This window comes from Aptenodytes patagonicus, chromosome 16, assembly GCF_965638725.1.
Source record: "Aptenodytes patagonicus chromosome 16, bAptPat1.pri.cur, whole genome shotgun sequence".
In the NCBI taxonomy this organism is placed as follows: Eukaryota; Metazoa; Chordata; class Aves; order Sphenisciformes; family Spheniscidae; genus Aptenodytes; species Aptenodytes patagonicus.
Genome location: NC_134964.1, coordinates 4,247,212 through 4,269,239, shown reverse-complemented (window position 1 = coordinate 4,269,239; position 22,028 = coordinate 4,247,212). Strand labels below are relative to the sequence as shown.

Here is a 22,028-nt window from a genome sequence, read left to right as displayed (position 1 = left end):
AAGAGAAGAAGTGGAGTGAGGTTAATGGTGGGACTGAGCATGTCAAATGACAAGATAAACTGAGACCTGTTCCTAGAGAAAACGTGCTTTTGCCAGACTTGAGGGGAACGGCGAGCGCTAAGAATAAAGGCCAGGGTGAGAGCAGAGCGCGATCCCCTGCCAACACCAGCTCATTTGCAAGTGCGTGGGCAGAAGCAGCTGCGAGCTGCTCGGTGCGCGTCTCCTCCAACGCCGCTGCCACCAGGGCGGTCTGAGCCCTTGCGAGGTGCTAAACACACCGGGAAGGTGTTTTGCATTTAAAAACATTACAAAGGAGCAAGATGGAGCAGGCAGCAAAAGCGACCGGTAGTTATTCACGTGGCACCGAGGGGACGGTGAAAAGCTCTGAGCAGCGGAGGGTCTGTAGGCAGCGGAGGGGGAGGACTGGAAAAGGGGGAAATTCATGTCACAGAAGAAGATAAGAAAATAAGAGAATCGAGGAGGAGTTTTGCTTTGCCCACCAGACAATTGAAAATAGATCAAAAGAAGAACCCAAAGGGTTTGTTAGAGCTGACAGCTCCTAAGGAAGAAAGTGGGGCAAATTTCATACATTTGAACATTTTTAAATCATTTTCTTTTTGCCCGGGAAGTAGAGGGGGAGCAAACAAAGGAGAAGACCAGATTCTGGTATCGCTGTTACTGGATGAGACAGATTTGAGTCCACTGCACTGAAATCAGAATCTGGCCCTGAAGTGGGCAGTTCAGCTCCCCTCAGTGAGAAACAAGTGAATTCTGAGTTACGGGGTGAAAGACAGAGAAAGAAGGAAAGGACTTTTAGGAGGAAAAATAGAAAATTATTGTTTCACTGTCTCAACACCTGTAGAGAAACATGGTTAAGATTCAGGATAATTTCCTTTTAAAGACTCAGCTGAGCTGAATTTGCTTTAGTCTGACCATGACATGCACGGACAGCTAGTGCTGGTCAGCTGGTTTATGGTACCGTGCTAGCCCACAGTTATGGGAATAGACTTCTAATCTTTTTAGATCCTAAGCTTTTTCTGAAAACAAGACCTACCTTGGCAAAAGTATAACAATAACCCCAGGTACTAGCAGCATTATTCACCTTCAGGATGAAACAAAAATACGAACTGTCACGTGGACAAACATTTCCCGGACTGGCAGGACTCGGGGGGTGTCAGACAGCATCCGTCTCAAAAACAACCTATGCTTTGAAGTTTCCAGCTTCATGAGGCTCTCACAACAGCCAAACTTTTCTCAAAGGCAGACACCCAATAAATGTGCATTTAACCTCCCGAGGCTTCTTTCTCTGCTGGCTCCATCCTCCATGGCGATGAAGGAGGCGTTACAGCAGCAATGTGGGGTAGCAAATTCACATGGGGTGTGTTTTGCACACGACCTGCATCAATACTTCATGATTTCTTTTATAATTACAGCATTAAACGTTCTCTGGCAGAGGCTCACAGGATCTGTGCTTGTTCAAGTAACTTAAGGACAGGCCTGTGAAATTCTCAGCAAACAGCAGGAGACAAATAATCGAACTCGGGACAATTTAACATAGAAAGTGCCAAGTTACAGGAAAATATCTAATGCTGTTCCTTGTGGCCTGAGTGGAGAGCTCAGGACCATAATAGTCCCTGTTTGACCATCAGCACCACAAAGCAGGTTTTGAAAGTAAAAGAAGGTGCACCACCCATTCCTCTTTTCAAGGGTTATTTTATGGCGAGAGAAATGAAGAGAAAAGCAAGTTAACTCAGCAGCTGCATTCGCTGTTGTGTGTCAATCCAGTGAGACAGGGGAGTCGTACTGGTGGAAAATCAAAGAAACGAACACAGTGCACACATAGACTCCGTGCTACAAATTTTGCGGAGAGGAACATTTTTTGGCATGTCTGATCTACTTTGCTCACTATTGCTCAAATCACGGGCAAATGATTTCAGAACATGTCAGCAGAGAAATCTTCCTCAGGAAAAAAATATATAACTGTTCCTCTTCTCCCCTGGCAGAGGCCAGTGCTGACACACTCTCACCATAAATAGAGGTTCTCCACTGTTGTCCAAGGGAAGTGCAAAGCCATGCCATTAAGGACACCCAGTCCCACACGGCGTGCTTGGGTGGACGCTGTGTTCAGGCAACTTCTGTTACAACAGCCCTACTCTGCATGTCACGCTTTTCTTTCTTCTTGTCTGTGATGTTGTCTGTCAGTCAGCCTTCTCTGTGCTGATATATTAAGAAAAAATGTCATTTAAACGTTCAGATATTCAAGTGTTGCAGTAAATCAGGCTAACGTTTGGCTCTGGAACTGAAGCTCAGCATTTAATCAGAGAATAGATGCAACAAGCAGAACCACCAGGCCAAATTTCCCATGGTTCCTTACTGATTGCCTTATTTTTAATATACAGTCAGCTCCTTGCGACTTGTATTCCCTGTATCTGCAAGCACGTGCTGTCAAATGATCTTGAAAATCATTTCCTTCCACATCTTCAGACCATCCCAGAAGACCCGCATTTACCAGAAAGAAATCAGCTGGTTAGTGGGATTTTAGGCTGGACAATTATGGGGTCCATTTACCTGCCTGCAGATAATTGCTGTAGCCACGCGACCGCTTCTGCAGCTGACATTCAAAGCACTCGTTCCATCAGTATAACCCCCCTCAGGAGAAAACCCTGCTTCACTCTATTAATAGTGTGCATGTGTGCGCACTAAGTATCTGTAGCTGCTGAAGAGCTACAAGAATGTGGCGTGTTGGCAGGGGAGAGTCTGATCCAAGGAGGTTGCAAATGTCTGGTGTCCCATGAGAAAACAAGAAAGGCTTCTCAACCAAGTCCCAAAGCCGATGTTTTACTGCATAGTCTCACCAACGAGGGCGGGCGAGAGGGCTGGAAGATGAAATAGTTAATCGAGCAATAGCTCTGCAGAAGCTGTTGGTGGAGAAGGAGGCAGCAGCTCAACCCATCTATCCTCATGTGTCTCCCACTGCTCTCAGATATCGCCTCCCTTAAGCTCGTGCCCAGAGCAAGGAGACGAAAATTGCTATGGACAGAATTACCCCGCAGACAAGGTCCTCTGCTGCAAAGCTGCTAGCGTCTTGCATGGTGGAGACCTCTTTTAAATGACAACAGAACACTAATGTTATGGAAAGATCTTGTTGTATATAGTTTTCAGGATTAGGGGCTAGGAGAAAACAGAAGTACAGCCTGCCTTGACAAATATTGTCAGACATTTAAGTGCTCTATCTTCCAGTGCTGATTTGTGCAAACACTTCCAGGGCATCAGAGAATGTTGTCATTGATAAATACTAACCAAGGGAAACGGCTGTTTCAAAGACCAGGCTGATGGTATGGCCAACAACAACGTGATCATGTAATGCATGGCCACAGACAAAGTTAATAAGCATTTGCATCCTACAGCATTAACCATCGCTCTCAGTCATCAAAAAATAAAACCCCAGTGAACAATTCTGCAATGGTACAGGCAGGATTATTAAAGGATTATTTGAGAAAGAGCAAGGAGAAGGTAGTATGTCATCAGAATTTGGGATCACTACTTTGTTTTACTGTTGAAAACTCTATGTACTTTGAGATCTCAAACCCCAAAACAAAGCTTAAACTTCACTTAGGCACTACAATTCCCTCCCTTATCGCATTATCTGAGTACATCACACTCTAATTATAGTTATCTGAACAACACTTAGAGAGACTGGGAAGCGCTAACCTCGTCGGAGAAGCCCTTGAACACAGAGTAAAACCAAGTCAGAAACAACTTTTAGTTTTTAAATGCCAGCTAAGTACGCTGCAACCAGTGGGAAAAAAATGTTCTTACACCATCAGCAACACTTCAGAAAATTTGCCTCTTCATTATCATTAACCCAGATCCTGAAGTCCTGGCTCAAAACTCAGAACAAAGTTGTTATTATTATGAGGAAAAAATGCATTATAATATTTGTGTTTCTAAAAGCATCATTTAAAACATATCAGTAATCATTCAAAGAAAGGAGTAATACTTACAGCATCTCAGTGGGATATTACATCTTACTCTCAAGAGGTATCCAGAAGTGCTTCTCAATATTTTAGTATCTGTTAGGCAGTGATTGCAGTTTATTTATCTCTCTCTAGTGGGTACAGAAGTAGAAGTTAAATATTCCATCTTCCTCTCCAAAGCGTGTAAGGGACTGTATCCTCACACTCAAGAAAAGAAAAAGATCTCTCTGCCACGTCACATCCTGGTGTGGAAAACAGCCCGTGTGTGCCTTACGGAGCGTGGACCAGCGGCCACGTTTGTCTGCACATTTCTTCAAGGCATCCTCTGTGAAGCCTTTGAGAAGAGCTTTAAGGAGTTCAGGCCTTGTGCAGATGCTGTAGAATAGCTGTTACTGAATTTAATTGAGGTGTTTCTTTTTCTGCCACCTCTTCTGTTTCATGGCTTTTATTCTTTTGCATTGCTTTACATGCTAGGGCACGGAGCCAGGTATTTCATCAAATCTCAGTTCTGTTTTGGTTTTATTTTTTTGTGTTTAAGTATAAGTCAGACTCTGCTGTTGTGCTTTTAAAGCTGACCACTGCTTCAGTAGCTTCCACCCACCTAGTTTTAATTTTTCCCAAATCTGAGTTTCAAAGTCCATCATTATGAAAAAAGGTAGTTACATTTCCTAGCAAAATTTTGTTTCTGATACTCTGTTTTAAATTAAAAGATTTAATTCTGATTAAAAGAGCCCTCGATACCCTGTAGGTCACCAGAGTTCTTGATAGCAACTTCAAGCCTCATTGAGAGTTTAATAGGCTGCTGCTGAGTTATATGACACCTGTTAAGTTTATGGAAAAAATTTATCCAGTCTGCTGCTGTTACTAGCTATCAAATACCAGAGACGCTAGAGAGGACCCTGAACCAATATCTATGATCTGAACTACAGCAAAAATATTGGGAAGAATATTTTGGATTCCCAGGCTTTGATACAGGTCCAAATTTCAGTCTCATTTGCTATTTCTATAAAAAGTTGGCCAGAATGACCAATCTCAGTATTCCTAAAAACCGGAAACAGAAAGGAACTCTCTCCAGCTAGTCTAGAATTTTCTGTTGGGGGCTAATTATCCTCTTTTTTCACCTCTGCCAGACTTGCTAATACTCTTTCATGTGAAAGGCTCCAGACAGAAGCACCAGGAAATGAAGGTCTCCAACCATAAAAGAGGAAAAGCTCAGACACTGCTAACACCAACCCATCCTGTCCTGCTGATGCATTTCAGTCCTGCAGTGGAAGGGATGCCTTCATGGCCTCCGTGTAAGAGAAAGTTCTGCTGAGGGGCCCATTTCGTTCAGAAGTTTAATAACGTAAGGCCACTTTACAGAGGCCAAAACCCTCCATCAATCCATCAGTGCTGCAAACACAAGAGGCTTGGGGAACATTTCAGTCTTGCAGACTTCTTGTCTCTTCACTGACTTTCTGGAAGTGGGACATTCATTTGGGCTGTCGCCCACGTCCATGCTCTGTGAACATGCAAGTTCACAAAGCAGCCTTCGGTGGACAGAGCTCTCTCCTTCATGCACCTGCCTGCTTGCACGGACGTTGTGGGAACCCAGTTACCTGTGATACTTCTGCTTTTGTATCAGCTCTGGATAAATTCAACCAACTACCTTAAAAGTTATTGGAAAAGTACATACAGACTGAGGCATGGCCTCACCTATACACACACAAGCACAGAGTCATTGAAAAGCCTATTTCCGTAGGAAATTAGGGTGAGAAGATTATTTAGATTTTTTTCTTAATGAATAAGAGAGGCTAAAAATCATACTCTGAATGTATTTCCTCTAAATTGGCACACCATAATGAAGAGACTCAAAGAAATGACCTTCCAGTCTCAGAGGCCCTGTTATGCTGGGAGTGATTTAGTTTCATTGCGTGAACTGCCGTAAAAACAAGCACTGGCATCTTTAAAAATCTGAATTTTGGATTGCCTTACTGGAGGGCCACCAGGAGCAACAAACCAGCTGATGGCAAACAGAGGGATGCATGGGCAAACATGCTTAGCAGGAGCAGTCCCAGCTGAAGTGCTCCCGTCCCCCTGGCAGGCAGGACAGGTGTGTCACTTCCAGATGTGACGTGAGCCACTTACTTCTTGTTCACAGCCTTTGAAGTGCTGTGCAGAGAAAGCCTGAGCCATTACCGCAATTAGAGTAGATACATCATTTACTGGAAGAATTAAATGCACTGTAGTAGCAAACCTGCAGTTGACGCTCACAGGGTGCAATTGAAATCCTCCGGATTAGTAATTCTTTTGAGATATTTGTAATCATTGGTAATAGGTAGTGAAATAAATCCACATTTATATCCTACAGACTGCAGCTGTGCTTCTGTTAAAGTAGTATTAAGTGATGGTTTTTAAATCCTTCTGCCAGCTCAAGCTGTAAGCACCGAAACTCCTGTGCGGAGGATAACTCATCCTGGGTGATATATGTTCCTGAGCACGAAAGCGCTGGTTAATGGATAATGAAAGCACCAAGGCAGAATCACACCCGGGGCTTCGCTCCTGCAGTAAGCTCTCTGGGGAGAGGTCCCCGTGCAGCTCGCTGTGCAACAGCGGTCTCAGCTACCCGACTGCAGCTAAGACTGGATGTCGCTTTGGATAACCGTGATAGAAAAGAATACAAAATACTAATGTAAAGCTTTACCCGGATGGACAAAGTGCTGAACCTCATCTTGTTCAGTCGAGCGAGGGGTTCATCCAGCCAACTCTGGTGTTGTTCCTTCAGGTATCAGGAGTGCACACTCGCGCCCTGACTCACTGCACGGGCTCCCAGTTAACTAAACAAATATGCCATTAAAAGCTGAACCAGCCTTGAGGGGGACATCTGGGTTTAAATTGCAGCAGGAAGAGATTTATGGACTTGCTTTCCAAGCCTAGAGAGTAAGTGAAGAGGCCTCAGACAGTTCAACATTTACCAGCTCTGATAAGGGAAACCAGCACTTCACTGGGGACGAGACAGGAGGGGTGATGGGCGCTAGGTGGGCACTCAGCTTTGCTGTGGAGCCCCAGCCATGGGGCAGGGACCCAGAGTGACAGTCACTCTAGGAACAAAAAGAAGCTTTGCAAACTCGGTATGCTTGTAAGATAAGCACGGCGCTGATAAAGTAAAGCACAGAGAGATTAAAAAACTCAAGAGAACAATATTAGTGGCAGACTGAAGAAAAGAGCCCAGGAATCCTGGCTCTCCCTTCCTTCAGCTAGGCTTCAGCCCAATCTGCCCAAAACTCGTGACCTTAGAGATGGTTTCCTGATGGCATAAAAAAAAATCAGTGACCAACCCTACAGGAGAATAATTTACTTATACAGCCTGGGAGGAAAAGGAAATAGAGCAGAGCTGGCAGAAGTGCATTTACCTGGTTCTATTCCTTATGTGTTATGTTTGCTTTGTTTTCATTTAGGAATCTACAAAGGACATTGCTTCCGAATCAACCACTTCCCTGAAGACAACGACTATGACCATGACAGCTCAGAATACCTTCTCCGTAAGTGAAAAGTAATACCTAACACACAGGATCTAACACGGCCAGGGAGGCTTTCCTGGGTTTCTCTTCCATAGAGTGCAACCCAAGTCTTATTCATTGCAAGAGACTGGCCCAAACTGGGTAGCACAGAGCAGTGGTGACACGTGTCCTGTTCACGCTGCAGCTGACGCAACCATGACCCTTGGGGATGCCCATTTCAAGGGTTTCCTTCAGCCAGAGGAACGCTCGTGATTGTGGTGCCCATTCTCTAAACGTTATGTGGAAAATTTTCAAATGAAAACTACAGCTATCATTCCCAGATTGGCGAGGATATTTTACAGAGGGAATATTTATCTGATTAGTGTATCAAAACAGGTTTGAGGAGTGGGTTCCAGCCCATTAGGAAGCTGTTCCTAATGCTCAAACCCAACCCTTATGCAAGCCTTGTCCTTTGCAGCTGCTGAGCCACCTCCCCCTGCAGTGAAATTACTGCATTGTAGGAAGGAAGCTGAAATTTCTGCAGCTAACAGCGAAATCTCAGCATGAGCATGGACTGTGGCTTCCGTGCATGGACAGCTAGCCATCGCTGCTCTGTGCTGGTGTGTAATCCACCACAGAAGTAATTTCATCCCCCAACCTGGTGCTTGAAATAAGGGCAATCATTTCATCTCCTCCATTCGCTCAGCTGATAGGAAGTCTTGGAACCCGAGTGTGAAACTTCATGAATCCTGCAAAGTTTGAGTTAGATTTCCCCTTCCCAGGAGGACGCCTTGCCTAGTCGTTCCTTTTGAACAAAAGAGCTGACCAGCCAAGCTGAAAGCAATGCCCTTTACCGGAGAAAGAAACTGCAGTTCACAAGGTGTTGGGAAAGCTTCAGGGAGCAATGGATGACGCTGCTGGCTGATACACCCGGCAAGGCAAAACACTCCTCAATTACACTGCTATTAATTACCTGAAACACCACTTAGAGAACCACTCTGCCCTTCTGCTCACTTCTGGGAAACAACTTCTGGTTGCTAAGACAAGAAGAAAGAATAAAAATCTCTGAAAAGTATGCTTTACCAGAAAACCCAGACTTTTTTCATCCTTACTCTTGTCAATTTAGATCAGCCATAGTGCTTGGGTGACATGATCTCAGTGCTCAGGCGGACTAGCAGAGTGTGAGCACAGCTGCATTGATCTTTCATACAAAGCCTTGGAACCAACGTTAAATTGATGCCAAGTCAGCCTTAGGAAACACCATTAGTAAAAGGACTGTAAAGGAAAGAGGAATTAAGTAGCATCTTGATAAAAGTGCATTATGCCTTCTTTATTTGGAGAAAAGGGACAACTGGGAAAAACAGTCTACAGCTCCGCAGTAAGAGATGAGATTGGCAAACTGTTTGTAAGTGCACTTGTGACGGGTGTTCCTAAAAGCTGTTTTCCAAAGCGACTAAGTACAGACCTCAAAAACAAGTTGGTTCAACCTTTTGTCTTCTGCAAGATCAGGCTTCGGCTGCTCCCCCCTGCGGAGGAGAGCTCATCCTCGCGTAGCCTGCACAGATAACAGGACTCCTCTGCTTTAACTTTTGTAAGAAAAACTGCAGCTCCGCTTAAAATGTGTATGGTTGATTTAGAGATTACTGAAAGGTTATGTATCTAAATCCAGAAGAGATGAGCTCATACGTAGTTGTAATAGGAACCTAATCATTGTCTAACCAGACACAGACAAGAGGACATTTGCATCCTGCTTGAAAGGAGACGTGAGACCTTCCGTCCCCCATTTTTGCCCTCTGTGCAACACCTTTGCAATCTGCTGTCTCCTTATCATTCACCGTGCTTTGTAGCCATTTCTTGGCACAAGTTTCTTGGAGGGCCACGTTGAGGGTAACAAAGGCACCAACGCTTTGTGCATCTTGTGCTCCTGAAAGAGCAGCATGAGGAGTCTCACCCTGCTCCACAGTCACCAATCTAATACAGGCTTCAGATAAATGTAAACATCATGGTGCTAGCAGTGTCAAGCCCTGGTACAAAACCCTATTGAAATCAGTGAAAAAATGACTGATTTTAGGAGACTTTGGTCTGGGGTGTGGGTAGGAGCAGGAGTTTGGATTTTGCCCTTTGGCATTCAGGCCGCTCCCTGCAAAACCAAGGAAACGAGCCACAGTGACAACTAACATGTGCAAAGGAGCTCAAACAAGACCCCTCCTATTCAGCCTCCCCTGTGACAACACACGCCAACCCGTGTGTCTAAAAAAATCCCCTTCACATGTCTGTGCAGAGCCCCAGCAAGTGCCAGAGGTATCGCTGCCGTGCACAGAAAGCCCATGCAGTCCCCGGGGCTGCTGCTTGCATCGCCCAACCACAACACGTGTGCTCCAGCTTCCCTCCTCTCCCGCATTTCTGCAGGCACACAGAAACCAAGCTGCTCCGATTCTGCATTGCACGAAGCACATGCACCTCTCCCTTTGCAGAAGAGGGGATTTCAGCCGTACTCATCCTCACGGCACGTGTGAGGATGTCAGGGCTCTGCTGCAGTGCAGAAGTGCAGCCATGAGGAGGGGGACTGGGGACCCCATTTCAGGGGCATGTCTACACTTTCATGCACCTCTTCCCCGCATGCTATAGCATCCTCTTTTTAAAGCCGTTTGCTTGGCTCCTGCCTTTCAGAGGAGAATAAAAGCACGAGCGGAGCACCAGGGCTTGCAGCCCCATGGGGAGGAGCAGCACGGCGCGCTGCGGTGCTTCACCGAAGGAGGTGTCACAACACATAGCAGTGCAGAACAGCCAATGCAAACAGACAAGATGGTAAACAAGAAAAAAAAAGCAGGGGAGAAAGCAAAAACCAGATTGCCTTAATGTTTTTTGATGTGCTGTCATTTTATTAGCAGTATCAGGAGACGTGTAAATTCTATGTGGTACCTATGAGCTTCCTTTTAAATTTCAGAGCTAAAAGTACACATTGTAGGAAAAAATATACTGTAGAGTTTTACAGGAAGAGAACACTGTGTGTTTTGTTTCTCTTCACATTAATTACCTGCTATAGAAAAATTATCTCTGGAGATTATTGCTACAAGTAGAACAACTCACCCCCTATATTTGACATGTTGGGCAAGTTCCTTCTGATGATATCACTGAAGCATTTTAGGAAAGCTCTTTGATTTAATTGAAATCATTATAAACAGCATGAACGTAAAACATAGAAAACAACAACCAGAAAGGGTGGGCCACAGTAGATTTTAAGCCCAGGCTGCCTCTTGTCAGGACACTAACAGACCAACAGTGATTTGGGGTGCCTTCGTGTCCAGCAGCGCAGAGCCTGACATTGAATATTTTTCTAATAATTGACTCTAAAAAACTGACCCAAAAGTCAAAGCCCTGTTGCCTCGTACCAGACACGCGGGGATACACCCAGGACAACAGAACGGGCTCTCAGCACTCAACAGGCTTTGATTAGAGACCTTACACCCTCATTACTGGGATTTGCCAATTATTGCAAGACACTGTCGGAATAGTAATGCATCCGACTGAATTGGGTTTAGATCTGGTTAGAAAATGCCCCGTCTGTAAAGGACACGTGCAGCGATGTTGCCAGTTCTGGTAGGAGACGGACTTTTCTCGCTGTTGCAGATCGATATAGGCGTAAGCTTCCCAGGCAGGGACTGTCTTTTTTGTTTTATGTTTGCACCATCCTAATGAGGGCTGGACCCGTTTACTGGGGCTCTCGGGGGCTTTGCAGCGCACACAAAAGCAATGCTGCTGTTAAACGCCCAGCCCTGTCCCTCCTGCAGTCAGTGGGAGTTTTGCCACCAGTTACCAGGGGAATCGTTAGGAAGCAATTCACAAAATTGGGAACGCCACGGCCATCAACAGTAAAATGAGAAAGCATCAGCTGTAACATCTGGCCGTTTCTCCTCGGGAAACGGGCGCCGCTCGCTGTGCGTGTCATCCGGGAAGATGACACCCGGGAGAGACCGCATCGCTAATGGCACCGCATCAGCAGATTGGTCCAGATGGCGGTTTTTCTCCTCTCCATGCACTCAGCCCTGGGGGTCCCCGGGTCCTCCCGGTACGCTGTGGGGTTTCCACCCCTCTGTGACAGCGGCCTCTGACCCCCACCCAACCTTGGGCGTCCCCACGCCCCGGCACCCACTCACCCTGCCGGGACTCCCCTCCGTGCCTTTGCCTTTCCATGGCCCCCAGCTTTGGGGCAGTCCTGTTTTCCACAGCAGTATTCAGCACCTTATCTCCCCTTCTTCAAAAAAATCCTCTCTCTATAACAATATAACTTAGTTCCTTGCTCTGCCTTTCAGGAACGCCTGCCAGGTTTTACCCCTTTGGTTTTTAGAATACAGACTTCCTTTTCTTGTGCCTGTTTATTTTTTCTCAGCCCTTTTGTTCCCTCCCTGCCGCTTCCCTTTCGATTGCTGCTTAGTCTTGTAGTGACCCGACTTTGAAAGCCGGCTCGAAGTGGTGTTTTAATTTTTTTTTTCAGGGATTTTATAGCCCATGCTGGTGAATGGACTGAAGCATACAGAATTTTAAATGACTCTACTAAGCTGTCAGGAAACTAAACACAAACATCTGAGACACACTTGTTAAAATTTCTTCCTTAGAAATCTGAAAGGTTTCACTGTCCTTAATATTCAACGAAAGAAAAAGGGGTTATTAGCTGTGCTCGCTGGCAACATGAATGCTGCAGACTTCAAGAGCTGTAATTTGCTCACCTTGCGCATGTATCAAGGAACAGATCCGTCTGCTCAAGCCATCCCCAAACGTTGTAGGCTTCATAGCCAGCTCATGAATTTTTCACTGCCGCTCCCTGCGTGACGCTGGGTCTTACTGCCACTTACCTTAGGCTTTGCCAGCAATGTTCTGTAGGCGGTGGCATCAGATGACGGTGATAATGCTGAACTTTCTAGAGGAAGCTCAAAAGATTTAAGCTACTCAGTTGAGTGTCTGTGCCACACTGACCACCTACCCATGGCCTCGCCTCCCAAAAATGCGCCCAGAAATGCAGAATCAGTGATAATTCCAGCAAAAGCCAGGGGTTTTGAGACTTTGTGATCTCCACACTTGCACCCAAGGAGGCATCTGAAATGATTACTGTCTGTCTTGGTTTTCTACCTATCTCCCCTCCAGGCATTGTCCGTGCCTCCAGTGTGTTCCCCATCCTAAGCACAATATTGCTGTTGCTGGGAGGACTCTGTGTCGGAGCAGGAAGGATTTACAACAGCAAAAACAACATTATTCTCAGCGCTGGGATTCTCTTTGTTGCAGCAGGTATGCTCTCCTTAAATTGAGTCCTTAAGAAGTGCTGCCTTTTTAAACTGAAAAGGACTGTGGAAAAGCTTGTTGGCCGTTCTCTCCCTGTACCCCTTTCCTGGATCAAGGGCACTAGCAACATCACACTAGGCAAAAGACAAAAATAGGTTTTTGAAGCTCTACAATAAGTATATTCTAGAAAAGCTTTTAGTTTTCCTGAAACAGGAAGCTAAAGTCAGTAACAAGCAGGTTTTAAACTATTTAAAATGTATTAAACATTAGGTGAATCAGACGTCTCTTACATCCAGTGCCTTTTCTTTTATATAATGGCAGAAAAAACTCACCTATGATAGGTGAGCCCGTTTTTCACACTAGAAACATCTGAGAGTCAGCCACATTATTAATAGCTTTCCCTGAAGCTCGGATTAAGCATGCTGCATTTAGATGAAAATTCAGCAAGGTGGAAGAGAACTTATCTTGATGAAGGTGAACAAGCCATAGCCCTGAGCTCACAATGTATTTTTATTATTATTCTGAATGTTAGAATCCCACTAACAATATTAGTGAGCTCCCATATGCTACTTCTTTCCCACCGTGGCAATGAAGAGATGGGAACAAATCCTGCTGAATATTTTGGGATCCATGCGAGCATATGTGGCCCAGATGTATCTATTCTTCGCTTTTCAAGAATAAATGAAATCTTGAGATAAATGAAAGAGTAAATAAATGTAGCAAAATTTCCTGGTCATAATCTTTGAACCATTCAGGTCCAGAAAGTAACATGGCTTGATTTTTATCTTCCCAGCCACATAACCACCAATTTATGTTTTTCTCTCTCTAGGACTAAGTAATATCATAGGGATCATTGTCTACATATCAAGCAATGCAGGTGACCCAAGTGACAAGCGAGATGAGGACAAAAAGAACCATTACAACTATGGCTGGTCTTTTTATTTTGGAGCCTTGTCTTTCATTGTGGCCGAAACCATAGGTGTTCTGGCTGTGAACATTTATATTGAGAAGAACAAAGAGCTGAGGTTTAAGACCAAGAGAGAATTCCTTAAGACTTCTTCCAGTTCTCCTTATGCCAGGATGCCAAGTTATAGGTACAGGAGGCGGAGGTCCAGATCCAGTTCTCGATCTACAGAGCCTTCTCCATCTAGAGACATTTCTCCAGTTGGCATGAAGATAGCAAGCACCATTCCCATGAACGAAATTTCCATGTACACTCTTTCCAGAGAGCCTTTGAAGGTTACAACGGCTGCCAGCTACAACGCAGACCAAGAAGCCAGTTTTCTGCAGGTTCACAACTTCCTTCAGAAGGAATTTAAGGAAGGACTCCATGTCAACATGGTCAACAGGAGAACGACACCTGTTTGAAGTACCTTCCTTCCTCGCGCTTTTTGAAGAAATAACAAAACAGAACGGATCTGTCATGAAAGAGAAGGAGCGATGTTAAAATACCCTCTCACCTCTTTAATTGTGGCATGTGTTGAGGTAGCAAGTGGAGATCCTCTGGACCAACATAAAGATATTACACGCTCGTAGCTTTCTTTTGAAGCTATTCGGAGTTTGTTTCTTTCAGTTCTTGATGTCACGAGATGAAGGCAGTTCATGTTCCTGCACTTTTGTGGTGTGTACAAAGTCTTGGAGAAACTGCAAAGGACTTGCCACCAGTGTGTTTTAAAGGATTACAGAAAAATTGTTGTATGACTTTTTTTTTTTCCTAATATTGAGATCCCTTAATACAAACTTGCAAATATGATTTATAACCAAGCCGAAGGATGAATACGAACTACTCATCGAGTGAGCCACTTTCCTTTGACATAGCATAAGCTTTGCCTCTTTTAAAAAAAAAAAAAAAAGAAAAAAGAAAAAATATTTTTGAAGGCAACACTTTCTAAAACTGACCTGTGCTACCGAAACCGTAGAGCACCCACGTACTGAGCATTACAGACTCCCTGATGGGGTGGTAAGGGGGTCTCCCATTTCTGGGCGTAAGGTGTCCCTTGGAGCAATGCAGGTGGGGGAGAAGAGGGTGGGTGCATCTTCAAACACCTAGAAAGGGAAGGATTAAAGTAGGTGGGACTTGAGCCTATTTGCAAATATCATTTCTTGCCTAACATTTAGAAAACTTGAATTCTTATTTCGACTAGCCCTAGTGCCTGATCCGGCAAGGTGCTGAGTGCTGTCTGTCAGGAGCCCCTATAGACTACTTATAGCAAGAGCGAGAAGCAGAGCTGAGCCGGGGTGGCCCACGCAGGCGAAGCCGCCGGTTCCCTGCGACTGCATTCTTGTTTTCCTTACTGCTTCACAAGTGCAACACTAACGCTACTGGAAACTAAGATATCTAAGCAATGTGCGTAAGAAAATGAGAAGCTAATACGTTCGGACTAGCAAAACTTCCTGCAGCGATGGGAACTGAGTGTTAACAGAATGGATGACAACTTTGTATTTTTTAAAATAGAACAAAAATAATCACCGTTTATGAGATATTTATTAAACTCTTTTTATTATGAATAAGTGCCGCATGGTGCAAGGTATAGTTGCTTTTAGATGGAAATGATGGTTCGACCTAATTTAATTTATTCTGTAATGATGAATCTACTTACGTGCAGAGAGCCCACAGAAAACTCTATGCATCACCTAAGAGGGGAACGAATTTGTACCCTTTGCTTCTGTATGTTTCTAAAAAAGTCTGAAATGTTTTTTTTCTTTTAAATTCCTGCTTTCATTTTTTACACTTAGGCTTGGAATCTCAAAGCTCGAGGGCCTGACTCAAAGGTAATTTAATTTAATAGTATTCATGTTGATTTTAGTGACCGCTCGACCAAGCCATATGAGAATGAGGTGCCCGATTCCCCTTGGATGAATTAGGTGCAGTGAGAGAGGAGCATCTAATTCCTGTAACTTCCTTTGAATATACCCGTCGTCTTTGCCCAGAAAATCTTTGCTACCAGAAGACCAGAGAAGTGGTGACAAGAAAAAAAATCATGATTTGGAAAGCTTGGCTCACTGATGGTGGGAGATCTCAGCCAAACTCTTTAGTCTTAATTTATCCTGCGATGGCCGCAGCGTCAGTGACTTGGTGGTGTTTTGGATACGAGGCTTCCAGCTAATGGAACCAAGTCCTCCAGGGAAATCCCAGAGGAGCTGCCTTAACATGCCAAAAAGCAAGTTGAACCCCTTCTCCCCCCCAGGTAAGCCCTGCTTAAGCCTCTCTCCTTGCAAGAACCAAGACACAATTCTCAATTTTAAGCGAAAGTCTTCCCCTAGTCGCTGTTAAGCTCTGCCTAGCCCTCAGCCTGGCAAAGCGACATCGTTATTTTGGTGGAGATGGATTGGAGCCTTCATCCCTGCTTATTAAGAGTTTCCATTCAGGTTAAAACTCTGCTGGGATCCTTTTTCAAACCTCTGAACTCTGAGAGCTAAAGCGAATGGAGCAATGGGAACGATTAAAGTAGAAAATGTTGTGCTACTTTCTGTATCAACACACTATGGAGAAAGATGTTACACAAGCTTTTTAAAAAAAAATTCAGAGGCAGACAAGAAAACTTTTTTACCTACTTTTCGGCTAGGACAACATAAAAGAGTTCTAAAATTATTAAAGTTCTTGATGAAAGGTTTTTTTTACAAGAATCTTTATGCTTTCAAACAATAAATTATTTCCTACTTTTTGAGACTTCGTAATATTAAAATACTTTGATTAGCTATGATAGAAGTAGAAGTTTGCAATGAAAAAAAACCTTCTGTCTCATTAGTGTGTCATACTAAGTGCTAATTAATTTACATCTAATTCTAGTTGATGTATTTTTCAAGTGCAATTTCCCAGAACTATTTGTTTCCCACTGTGTTAATAAACTAATAGTTAGAAAGAAGTCCTCATCCGTGTTTACTGTAATTAAGAATAAAACCATTCCCTTTAAAACCAGGAGTTAGATATAGGCTGTTTTTCTAAACTCATGTACATTGAACTGGAAGTTGACAGTGTGAGAGGTTTGCTTTGCGCCTTGGTTTCGTTCTTTTAATCGTCATTCTCCAGTGAATGTGTTTAACACCAACCATCTGACTCCAGCCAAAGTCTGAGGCTTTTCTAGAGCCCAGGTCAGACCTGCAGAGGCACGGGCAGTATTTTTACACCACGTCGGCAAAAAAAGGCTTGCCGAGCGTTTCGGGATGTTCCTCTTGGCCAGAGCCTCCTCCCCCAGAGCAGGGCTGGCTTCAGCAGCTCTCCGAGCACGAAGCCCTGCTTCTGTCTGAGCCAGAGCATCTGCTCCTTCTCCAGCAGGCACCTTCAAAAAACAGAGCTGGAGCGGGGAAGTATTCATGGGATGCTCATGGGATACGGGGTCTGGACGGGGAACAAAGGCACGGGGAGATAACAGGGACCGGAGCTTTCATCCTGTGGGAGAATGCGGGCTGTGATTTAAAACTCATGGTCTATGTCAAATTGCAGCAGAGTAATTTGTTCAACCAAAGAAAAAAAAAACACCTGTTGTTTCTTTTGACAATTCTAGTAAAAAAAAACCCCCAAAATCCTCCAAAAATCAGTCTTTTCCTGTGGAAAACTTTGATTCTGACAAAACTGAAAAATTTGCAGCATTCCTGCCCATGAACAGTGTCTTGCTCCATGGCTGATCTATCTGAACAGAATTAGATTGTGCTCGGACTTTGAAACCACTCAGTGATAGTTTAAAAAAAAAAAAAATTCATCTGTTCTTCCACATCGCTCTGGTTTCCCTGGACAGCATCAAACACAAATTGGCCCCCATTTCTCAACAAGGCCTGCAGATATCATCATCCTATCATCAACAATAATCGGTCTTTTGGTATTATCCTATAACATACTGTAACAGCAGACCTAAAAAAAAAATGCTATTGGATCAGATTCGATTTTCTGAGAAACAAAGTTTCAGGTATATTGTCAGCTCTCTCTTTCCTAGTTTCTCATACACAATGGGAGTAAAAGGAGAAATCACTTCATATGCCCGAACATCTAACAATAAACTATTTTTATATTTCTTTTTCTTTCTGTATGGATCACGTATCCACAAGGGCTAATATATCATGTCCCTTGAGGTTACATTTCTGTCTGCAGTTCTAAAGTGTTATTTCCACTGTGCTTCAGTTCTACTGATATAATCACAACCATGTATAATGTACTTAACCCTTACTTTTTAAATAAACCATTTTAAATGTATTCTTTTTTGTGTGGAGAAAGGTATATAGATTTTTAACCTGCAAAGTCTCTGAGCTGAGATTTCTGTGTGTGTTTTTTCACATTTCTACCTATTTTGATTGCAGCTGGGGATGTTACTGGAAGCCAATATATCAGAGAAAAAAAATTCTTGTGGTCCCACAGACCAAGAATTCTCCAAGATAAGCTCTCTTCACAAAATTTCCAGGCATTTGGGTTGGAAACTAAGAAAAACCTTCTAGTTTCCAGCTTAAAGTTGGCCCGTATGAGACACACTCTGGTTTGGGTGCCCGGTTTGAGACTGGTGTAGTGGCCAGCGGCACTGCAAATCACCATCAACAAAAATAAGCCAGTGTCTTCTAGAAAAGTCCTAGCCCCGAGCCTGTGCTTTGCCTCCACCTTTTGAGGTTGCATGTGAATTCGCTTCCGAGCATACTCCTCTCCCAGCTCGTGTTCGTTCTGCCTGCAGAAAGCTCGACCCCGCGTGCTGAAGCTCCACGAAAGCCTTGCTCTGACCACCACCATAAAATCCTGGCGGTACGAGCGGTGCCAGATACGGGTCGGCAGTTCAGCGGCCTCTCGCCGCTCCCAGACAGCCCGAACCATCCCTGTATCAGAGACAGTATTTCTTCTTCAAATACCTCTTTTAACTTTACCTTCCCAGTTCCTAAGCCTCCAGATTGCCTTTAAAGATGAAGACCGCCTGCGTATCTCTATCTGCCTGCCTCTCCCCGTACGTAAGATCAATTGGCACGTCTGGAGGGAGGCAGGGGGTTCACCTTTTCAAATGCCTCCGACACCCGGTAGTGAAGCCATTCAAAGCTCAAGGCCAAAGCTGGTTCCCTTGAACTAAAATAAAGAAAGGCTCTTCCCACATTGCTGAGCAAGTCTGGGGGTCAATAGTGACCCCAAGAGCTGTGGCTGCCCTGCTGTGAACAGGGATGTACCAAAAAGTGATGTTGTTTGAGGGGGAAGCAAAGACAGAATCCTTAAGGCTTTGGAAAGTGGAAAAAGAGTCCAGCGCGGAGGATGTGGCATTTTCTTGGAATGAGAAAAATAACAAACATGGGAGGTGCCGAAAATAAAAAGGAATGAGGAGTGCTCTGCACCTGTCTGCGAAACAGCTCGTCTTACAGCTGCCGCCGCCTCGCTTCACCAGAGCTAAAGGGATCGCTTACCGAAACAGCACACCCGGCACGGCGGTTGGTATTTTAAGAGAACGAAGCTGCGGATCAGACGTGCGGGCAGCGGCAGGGATGGCCAGCCCTGCCTGCGCTCCGTGGGGCTGCGGGGCTGCTGCTGCGAAGAGGCTGGGCTGCGCCCAGCGGTGCGGGGTCATATCTCCTTCTTCATACCCGTGAGAGTCTATTAAAAAAAATTTAAAACACCTACCAAAACACACACAGACACACATTTTGCTCTCGCCTTCGGTGACAGCAGGATTTCAGCCCCAGAATTAGGGAACTTTCGGAGGGTGCCACTGGTGGTACTCCCGGGTATCAGCAGAGCCAGCCATGATCAGAGTGGTCTCACCGCACCGGGGCAAGGCAGGCTCAGGAGCTCAAATATTGCTAAGGAGCTCCCATTTGAAGAAAGCTGTTCGCTGAAAATGTGTCTGAGCCGAGAGCAGACCAGGTGCAATCTCCTCCGCTCGGGGTTATTCTCACCTGGGAAGGGTCTTCTGCAGAACATCGTTCTGCAGGAACGGAACAAGAGAATTTGGTTAACCTGGATGTGGTAAATATGGAGGCTGGTCAGGAAGAAATATAGGAAAGTGCAAGCGCTGGGGAGCAGAGCCAAGCCAACGCCTCTGCTAGGGACAAAATAGCGTAACAGTTGGTCTTGAGATACCTCCTTTAGCATTTTCTCCAGTAGAGAAACACAACTGCATGTCTCTCACTCACTGCTGCTAAAGTGCAACTATTTACAACCCTCCCTGCTTCCCAAACAGGTCCTCATTAATAGTCTGTTTATATTTCATGTGATATTGATTTTTAAATGTGAATACTTGCCAGCTGACGCAGGGAGACTGCAGGAACCGTTCCTAGAGGATTATGTACCATGGTCTGCTGGATGCGCAGGCAACCTTTGGGGTTTCCTTTAGTCCTTTACTCCTCCAGAAGGCAGTTTTGCTTCTGCATTTGTCAGATGCCCACCCAGCCCCCCCGCCCCCCCAGGGAGGGCAACTTCGCCTCCACACTGGGACAGAAATTCCCAGGTCGGGGACAGAGGCTCAGCCCATGGGCAGAGGAGCCTTTTGGCTCTCGCCACAGCGGTTGCAGGGGCCACAAGCCGTGATCACCAAATACCTGCCAGGGGTCCCCAAAAACACACCAAGCCTATACCGGGAGGAGCAAGCAGCAGCGCCTCTGCAATACGGCTACATCAGCTCATGTAGCAAAACCACAGAGCCCGTGGGGAGCAATAACCCCACAAAATAGTTTCTTTCCCAGGGACTGGTGGCTCTAGGTCACTTTTTTGGGGCTGGGGACAATGTTTCACCTCAGCTGCAGTAATGTGAGTTTCCAGGCTCCAGGGAAGCCGCTGCCACTCACATTGTGTCTCGTTCACACTCCCAGCTCCGCTCTGCAGGGGAGAGGAGGGTGAATTTTTCCCTTCTGATTTCGCTTTAGTTGTTTCCTGGATGTTATTAGAAAACTGAAAACAAAACCAAACCCTGAGGAATTTATCCAGATCGGAGTACCTAAATGAGAACAAAAAGTGTGATTCTTGCCAACGCTGGAAGAGACACAAAGACCAACACCCACAAAAAAATTCATGAGTTCCCACCCCTGCAGTCCTTGTAGGTTATAATTAGCCTAAAGCACGATCATTAGCACTTGCTTCCTCAGCAACCAGGACCTTGCTTTGTGCCCACCTTTGCAAACACACATTCACTTTCCTACACTCAACTTGCAGAGGGCCTGTGGAGTTTGTAGCATCAAGAAAGCGAAGTCAGGATGCAGCTCCTAAGATTGACTGATGTCTAGTGAAATTTAACAAGAGACTACTTCAAAGGAAAAGGCATTACATTTTTAATGCATTCCTTTTCAGGTTTAAAGTCTGTTCCCTTTAGGATTTTCCACTTTCATGAGAACTCTTGGTTCTGGTTTAAATGTAAGCAAGCCTCTAATATTTCTCCCAGACCCAACCTGGCGTATCACAGTCCTACGCAGGGCTGTGAGCATCTTCCTACAGATGTGCCTGTGGTCTCCGGTCCCTGCCTTGCCCCATGTCCCCAGCACCCTCCCCAGTCCCCTTCCCCTCCGGTTTTGCACCATGTACCTTTGCTCCTTCCCGTGACTCCCACCTCCCCGGCAGGACCAGGGCATCAGATGCCCATACCAGGTTCAGACACGTCACCCTGCTCCCCAGGGGTGTCTAAGCCAGCCTGGTCACAAGTCAAGCAGAGTAATGTTAACCCTTTTAAGTCATATTTCAATAACAATTATTTTGGATCAATATTTTTTAACTTACTCTTTGTTTTCTCTCCCTTTCCTACACTCCCCTTTCACCTTCACTCATGGCTTCAGGTTGTCCTCATTAATTTGAGCTGACACCTCTGCACCTTTATTTTATCATCAAATTGGGGTGTTCATAGAACAGGACTGGAGTAGCTTTGACATTATCTTGACATGATAACATGATATTTGCAGCTTTCCACTGACATTTTTTTAACCATTGTTTTGACATTCAGGTACTGTCACCCTCCCCAGTTTGATATCGCAATTGTAATGTCATCTCCACAGTGGCCTCTGCGTTGACATTATCATCCAATTAGCTTTACGATCAGCTGAAGTATCAAAGGGAAGGAGAGAGGCTGGCCCCAGCCCAGGCAATCTGGGTTCAGGGCAACAGAAGCCACTTCCGAAAGAGGGAAAGGGTGTGGACTATACGCATCGAGGAGAACCTGGATGGTGGGAAAGAAAGCGAGCACTCGAGAGGTTTTGCATTAGAAAAAAAATAGGCAAAAGGCACAAAAAAAAAAAAACCAAACCACTACTCAGAATACTTCAGGTTAATTAAAAAATAATTATAATAAAAATAAACAATAAAATAAATAAGTCTGCTTATTTTGCCACTTTCTTTACTCCACACTGCTCAGCTCTG

At 44.9% G+C, this 22,028-nt stretch overlaps 1 protein-coding gene across 1 annotated transcript in view; it reads left to right on the top strand.

Annotated features, from left to right (window-relative positions):
* Window positions 1-17,921, top strand: part of CACNG4 (calcium voltage-gated channel auxiliary subunit gamma 4) — a 44,257-nt gene extending 26,336 nt beyond the window's left edge. The window contains exons 2-4 of the mRNA XM_076353675.1: window positions 7,415-7,498; window positions 12,599-12,739; window positions 13,563-17,921. Of these exons, the coding sequence (XP_076209790.1) occupies window positions 7,415-7,498; window positions 12,599-12,739; window positions 13,563-14,101 (764 nt within the window). The 3' untranslated portion in view covers window positions 14,102-17,921. The remainder of the gene's footprint in view (window positions 1-7,414; window positions 7,499-12,598; window positions 12,740-13,562) is intronic.
* The last annotated feature ends 4,107 nt before the right edge of the window (window positions 17,922-22,028 follow it).